The sequence below is a fragment of the Microtus ochrogaster genome, chromosome 19 (assembly GCF_000317375.1).
Source record: "Microtus ochrogaster isolate Prairie Vole_2 chromosome 19, MicOch1.0, whole genome shotgun sequence".
Lineage (NCBI taxonomy): Eukaryota > Metazoa > Chordata > Mammalia > Rodentia > Cricetidae > Microtus > Microtus ochrogaster.
Window position 1 is genome coordinate 47,693,788 of NC_022021.1, and position 7,664 is coordinate 47,701,451.

At 42.8% G+C, this 7,664-nt stretch overlaps 1 protein-coding gene across 1 annotated transcript in view; it reads left to right on the plus strand.

Annotated features, from left to right (window-relative positions):
• Nucleotides 1-5,925: 5,925 nt before the first annotated feature.
• LOC101995670 (zinc finger protein 58-like) overlaps nucleotides 5,926-7,664 on the plus strand; it is a 36,232-nt gene continuing 34,493 nt past the window's right edge. The window contains exon 1 of the mRNA XM_005356679.3: nucleotides 5,926-6,001. Coding sequence (XP_005356736.2) covers nucleotides 5,987-6,001 — 15 coding nt within the window. The 5' untranslated portion in view covers nucleotides 5,926-5,986. The remainder of the gene's footprint in view (nucleotides 6,002-7,664) is intronic.

Here is a 7,664-nt window from a genome sequence, read left to right on the forward strand (position 1 = left end):
TTTGACCCACCCTCACAATGTGCCTAAGGACGACTGTCCTGCATCTGACCCCCCATACTCTAATGTCATAAAGTAATTTTGACCCACCCTCACAAAGTACCTAAGGACCATTGTCCTGCATCTGACTCCCCATACTCTAGCTCTCCTTTTTAGATGGAAAATTTGTGATTCTTATCAACAATTCCATTAGCACTCATCATCTGAGAAAACTCCCAGAACACCCCACTCAGGCTCCTCAAGATTGCAGTTCTCAAACTCTATAAAATGTCTGCTTCCAGACTTGGAAACCTCAGCAAAGAGAGAATTTCTCCATAAGATTAGCATGTAGGCAAGTCTGCCAGGCTATTTCTTGATTGGTGGTTGATTTGGGAAGGCTCAGGGCAATGTGAGTGGTGCCAACTCTAGCAAAGTTTTCTTGGTAGGTGTAAGAGAAGAATGTGGACATGAGCCTGGATAGTAAGCCAGTGAGCAGCGTTCCTTTATGTTCTGTGCTTGAGTTCCTGCCTTCAGATGCCTGATGTCAGCTTCTGTTCTGATTTCCCTCAGCTACTATTACCTGGCAGTTTTAAGATGAAATAGACCCTTTTCTCTCAAGTTTGGTCACGGTTTTTATCTCAATTATAGGAAGCAAAGTAATAGATAAACCAGTGAACCCTGGACTAGATTAAAAATAGAAATGGAGCCAAACGTAAGTATCTATTGCTCCCTCCATAATACTGGAGAATGTAGGCAGATTGTTTTCATCAGGACTATTGTTTCCCTGATATGCTCCAAACTGAATAAACTTTACCGTGATTTACTTTAGTAAGATTATCATGGAAACAAGGAAGGTAAAAATTGTGGAAAGTTGATATCTAGAAGGTAGGATATTTCTAGGTCATTCACAAGCCTTAAACTGGTTTTCAGGATTTGGATCTTTTTGGATTGGTAATCTTTAGGGCTCAGAAACCATAAGTTAGGGCTGGAGAGATGGCTCAGTGGTTAAGAGCATTGCCTGCTCTTCCAAAGGTCCTGAGTTCAATTCCCAGCAACCACATGGTGGCTCACAACCATCTGTAAAGAGGTCTGGAGCCCTCTTCTGGCCTTCAGGCATACTCGCAGAAAGAATATTGTATACATAATAAATAAATAAATAAATAAATAAATAAATAAATAAATAAATAAACCATAAGTTAATGATACACTTGCCTGGGAGTTTCAAAGATAGCACTGCCTTCAAACAGACATTGGCAACTTGGCTAAGGAGTTTTCAGAAGGAAAGAAGGGCTCTATCTGAAACTCGAGCAATTCTCATTTGCGTTATACTCAGGCAAGGACTATGCCTTCATTCTATCCATGTTTGAAAATTGAGTGAGTCTTAATTCAAAGGTACTGAGGAAATTTCAATACAGAAAAGTAGTAGTAATCAGGCAATCACATGGCTCTTGCTTACTGCCCTCATATACATCTACAATGAGAAACGGCAAAGAGCTAAGAAGAAAGGTATGAAAATGTGTTGGCAAGATAAATCTGAGCGTGTTATGTGACACTTGCTCTTGACGTGAAATTACCAGAAGAAGGCTCATTAAGACTTGGAAAATGAACAACTGCTGATAGAAATCTGATATAGATTTCTAGATATTTACAAGATTCACATGTCTGCTCCTTGATTGTGTATATAGAATATATATTGCATATACAGTAAACACTATAGGAGACCCTCTCACCAGTGAAGCTGCCTGCAAGTCCATATATACAGTGAGCTGCAGGAATGCAGCTATCTTGAGTTCTTACTTATGGTCAGTAGTATTTTACTTCTGCTGCTACATTTGATTGAATATGCTTAAGGTACAGAAAAGACTATTTGAAATCCTAGGTAATTACTGAAATTATTAGCTCCAAGTCGGTAAACCTAGTTCTCCATACTGAGGCAACAGGAAAGGTGTCCTAAAGCCTAGACCACAGCCATGAAAGACTATCTTATGAAAGTACAAACTCATCTGAAAGGCCAACGTAAGAATACCAGTTAAGGAGTTCCTTGCTTAAAACCACTCTTCTGGGAAAAGTTTCATCAGGGTCATCAAAGAAGAATGGAACTTTGACCTAGGAGACAACATCCAAAGATAGATGGCAGCATTGTTCATGCGCTGTCAGTTTTGCAAGCACTTACGATGCAACACCAAAAAAGCCATTGAGCTGTAGACCATTATGACATCAACCTGCTGGGCCAGGCAATTTGTGGGGTGGTCAGTGTCCCTCCCAAAGAGTTCTTGTGTGGCTACTGCATACAACAGTTGAAGGTGACCACTAAATTGAATTGCAATCATACTATGTTGGAAAAGCCAGAACCATAGGCTATCTGTCCACTGAGCAAATCTGCATGTAAGGAGTGGAGCTAACCCTAGGGAGGGAACATCTGTGCTTCAAGATGTAGCAGCGAAAAGTTAGGATGGGTCAGGTCCTTTGGAGTCCAGATTATTCTATCAGGAACCTCAGATGCTATGTATGTGAAGCTGTAGAATTTGCATTTGCCCTAGTGTGTTTCTGGTTTAGTCCTATCCTTGCTACATGTCTATGGGAAATGGGCCCATTACCATTGTGCCATTGTATATGGAAATAGCAATCTTGTCAATATGGTGGAATAAACAGTTGTTTGAATTTTAAAGTCAAAAGACTAGACTTTGACCAGAGCAGGACTATTGAACTCTGTGGAGACATTTGGAGATGGACTAAATGCCTTTCCTAGTAAGAGATAAAAGTGAACCAGAGGGCACCAAGGTAGATGGTTATGGCTTAAGGTGAGGTATGTGGGTGTCAAGTTGAGAAAAGGTGAAGTTGTAATGCTTCATCTGAATAGTCAGTTATACGGAGTTCAGGGTCACCGCGGAAACCAAGCTCAGGACATGTTTGTGAAGACATTTCTAGATTGAGTTGGGTAATGATGACCAACTCTACATATGGACAACATCATCCCATAGACTGGGAGAGCAGACTGAACGAAAAGCAGCAGAAATGAATTCGTGTGAGCAGTAGTGTTCGGCGCTCTGCTTCCTCACTTTGGACACAATGTCACTCCATACTCACACTTTCAGACATTCCTTTCATAATTGGCATCATCCTCAAACTGTTGGATGAAGTAAACATTTATTCTTTATGGCTTTTCAGATACCTTAGCAAAGCAACAAAGAAAGACATTTAGAAGGTGCGGTGATGCTGGCCACTCCCAACTCTCAGGCAGTAGCAGCAGGAAGTACAAGGTGACACGGTGTTACGCTGACCTACACAGGGAGGCTGAGGCTCACTTTTTCTCAAAACAAAATAAAAATTATAGTTCTGAATAATTATTTAACACATGAATTTATTTTCATTTAATTCACTATTTCGGACTGCAGAATCGCCCATTCAAATCTTTAGGAAATGTGGCTTTCCTCCTGGATGTTATGCCGAAATGACCACTGCTGCAAGCAACAATGTCCTGCTGCATGAAGGGTGGGCCATAATGATGATTCTCAGCCAGCGCCCCCCTGAGTTACCATAGTTATCATAGAATGAGCTGTGAGACTTACAGCTTTCATTTTGAGAAGCTATACTAATTTGTCAACTTACTATAAACTAAAAATGACAGATGGTTTTCTGACTGTGATTTTCATTACTAATGGCCTGTGTACACTATTTATCCTTAGACCTTATGGAATTATGACACCATTTTGTAAGAACTGTCTTCATATTTACCATACAGACTAGGATCTTCATTCTCTGCTTGCCTAGTATTATACAAATGCTGGCATTCAAGTAACTAAATAGTTATTAAAAACTCATGCTTAAACATTGCAAGGAGAAAAAAACAGAAAAGAGACAAGAGTTCCTTACAGACATGAAACAAAAATAATTATAACAGTAAGAACTTACTGTATCCACTCAGAAATAGCTTCCTTGTGAAATACTATATGAACTTTCCCATTGTATAGAGAGTAGTTGGAGGCTGCTTGTTCATTTCCAGGCCGCCTAGACTCCCAAAACAATCACACAGAAATCTGTATTAATTGCAATACTGTTTAGCCAATAGCTTAAGGGTATTTCTGTCTAATCCTTATATCTTAAATTAACCCATTTCCATTAATCTGGTCTCGCCACATGGCTGTGGTTTACTGGCAAGGTTCTGGTGCATCTGTCTCCTCCAGGCGCTACATGGCTTCTCCCCGACTCTGCCTTCTTTCCTCTCGCTTTCTGCTTGGAATTCCTGCTCCACTCTACTCTGCTAAACCACTGGCTGACACAGGTTTATTCACCAACCAATAAAAGCAGCACATATACAGAAGGACTTCCCACGCCAACAGAGGTTCACACTCTAAGGCATGATGAGTACAGCAATAAATATTACTGAGACAAGAGAGGCGGGTCTCATTACTCCTTGGTGCCAGTTCAGCTTCTGTATTCCAATAAGCAAACCTAGTATTCCCCTGATTGTATTTCTGATACCCAACTTTCAAAATTCTGCCAGATAGAAGCAACTCCAGAATCAAAGAAGACTGTAGTTGGACTTTGCTTTGGATTGCCGGCTTCCAAATAATGACATAGAGACTTACTATTAATTATGAAAGCTCAGCCTTAGCTTAGGCTTGTTCCTACTAGCTCTTAATTCAACCAATTTATATTAATTTTGCTTAGTGTTTTTTTTTGTTTGTTTGTTTTTTTTACCTTTCTTTAGCTTTGTATGCCCAACTCCCTCCATGTCTTGTTGGAATCTCCCTGGGACTGAATTATCACATGCTACTTCCTCTCTGCTCAGAAGTCCCTCCTATACCTCCTGCCTAGCTACTGACTGTTCTAACCGTGATTTCACCGAATCACAACCGTGCACCTTCACACAGTTTACAGATATCCCACAACAGAAGACAACAAACCAGATAGCTCGGTGCCTAATGCAGAGAGAAATTCTACAACGGTTGACTGGCCAGGCGTTGCATTGGAACACACACCACTGCGACTTTAGGAACTGTGTCTTTCTACATGGGAGAGCAGCAGAGGAGGTACCCACAAGCGCAGAGAACACCTGTTGGTGGCTACTTTCCTGAGCTTGTGGCGAGCCAGGAAGAAGTGGGTGAAGTTCTGGAACAGGTGAAGTTACAACTCTCATAAAAGTTACGCTCTGATATAGTTTAATGGACGAAAGTATAGACGAAGGTCCTAGGGACAGACGGAAAGATCCTCCGTGGATTCTGGGAGGTAAATGTCAGGGTAGGACTTTTAACTCGGTTCAGTGATTTTTTTTTCCTTAAACGTCTACGTTTAATGATTTACCTCCTTCACGGTATGGATTCCAGTGTTCTCAGGACAACTGTTTCTCTAGCTGGGGAGTCGATATATGTAAAGCTCACAAGGTTTGTCAACATAGGGGAACACAGAGTATTAATTCCTTCATTCTAAGCACTTCACTCCCAAGATACTCTGCTTTCCTTTCCTTTTTGTTTTTTTTTTTCTTCGTATTTTGAAACAAAGGCTCTATAAATTGCCCAGACCGCCTTGGATTTGTAAACCTTTCCTCTTAAGCCGGATGAAAGAAGAGGAGACCAAGGTTGATTTCGAAAGTCATCTTCAAGTGACAGCCCTCCCACTTTAGCCTCCTGCTTCGTTAAAGGACAATTCAGTGAAAGCCACCTCTCTGTAAGGGTAGTAAGACTTCACAATGAGCAGATGACTTTTTGAACGACGGTTTGATCGGATGTAAACCTTCCTGAGGAAGTCTCAACTGACGTTCCAACACGCCCTGTTTCCAACTGGACTTTAAAAGCAGCCTGCCAGCCTGCACTTGGTGGGGACAGGGCTCGTTTCCATTCATCCTCTCCTGTGGACTGTGGGGTGACCACAGAATCCTGGGAAATGTAGTCGGGTTCGCTGCGACGTCACAGCAGCCGCTCCGCGAGCCGCACTTCCGCATCCCGTCTGCAGACGTTTGTCCTCCTCCTAAGTTCGCTGGTGTTGGGTCGTGCTCCCCGCTCTCGGTCGGATGTCGGACATGGAGGTTGGTGCAGGGGAGCAGCGCAGCCGGAGGGACTGAGTGTGCGGGTGGCTGGCTCGGCATGGAGGGTGCGGAGCTGGGGCTGGCCAGAGGCGGAGAGAGAAGCGGACTCGGAGATGCTGTGCTGACCTGGGCTGGGCCAGTGAGCCTGGATGCAGGTCTAGGGTGGGAAGGCGATATGGGGGTGGAGCTGTGAGTCAGAGCTTTGTTAGGACGCGGCTGCCAGAGTCCAGTGTGCGCTTCTGGGGTGGGAAAGCTGGCTCTGTAGCTCAGAGTGTGAAATGGTGAAGGTGTATGGTTGCCCCCCGGCAGGGTTGCCCAGCGCACCGCCTGCACCCAAGGTGTTGTTATAGGGGCCCACGTCCAGCTTGTCTGGGAAAACGTGCTCACCCTAGCTAACCCACTCTCACTTGGCTGTGCTCAGATTCCTCGGGACTTCTGGAACAAGTGGAGATCAGGCCCCTCCTGTATTTTATGGTTGTCCTAACGCTCTTGGTCTGAGTTGATGGAAGTTTCCAGGGACAGAGTTCTGTTAAGGAGATTGGTGTACAGGGTGTTAGCCCCATTTTCTTTGGAATAAATTATTAGATTTCTGGACTGTTGTTTTGAACGAGAATCCTTCGTGGTCACCTCTGTGATCAGAATCCTCACACTGAACATTCCCATATGGGGACAGCATAATGTTCTCGAGGAGAAGGTTTGAGCTTTGCATCGTCCAAGCCATTATCGATTCCGTATTGCAGAGTGAAAACCTAGAGAATAGTGCCTCATCCAGTTATGTCAGAGACTGTGATGTCGGAAGTATTCATTCAGTATCAGAAAGACTGAAAGGTGAATTTGAAGACCTGTTGCTCACTCAGGTTCTTTGGTCTGTACATAGCAGACTCCCAGCTCATCTTCTGTGTGGTTTCATAGTTCACAGCACTTTAAGTCAAACCAAGTGTTTGTGTGGCATTAAAGTCTACTAAAAAGAAGCATGCACTTTAGCATATCGTATCTTCAGTACTACTATTTCTGCTGACTGTAAGTGAAGTATAGACACTTCCTAGTTAGTGCTACTTGCCGACAGGACAAGAATTGCTTTGCGTGTCACATTATGTAAAGTGGGAAGAGTACACTGCCTGGAGCATCAAAACTGGTTTCCTACAAAGGAGGGATGATGCAGCAGTATGCTCTCGTTTGGCTTAAGACCCTTTAGGTATATGTAATTTAAACACACTTGTGATTGAAAACAAGCAAACAAGCAGGCAAAAAACAAAAAACTTGAAGCCTGCTCTTCGTGCGTCCTTGTCATCTCTGCATTGTGAAGCCAGGGAATTAGGACTTAAAGGTCATCTTCTATATCATAGATTACCCAAGACCAACTTATGCTAAATGAGATTCTGTGTCAAAAAAAGTTTAAGATGTAGTTTATGAACATACAGTGTATGGCTCCTATGACTTGGCTTAACAGTGACAGACAGAAATCTAATTGACAGTGACATTCACAATATATACTTGAGAAGGTCAATTGGCTGTATTTGAGATGTAATTGAAAAATCTCAAAAAATGCTTTAGTTAAAGATATTAAATTTTGGGCTGGAGAGATGGCTCAGTGGTTAAGAGCATTGCCTGCTCTTCCAAAGGTCCTGAGTTCAATTCCCGGCAACCACATGGTGGCTCACAA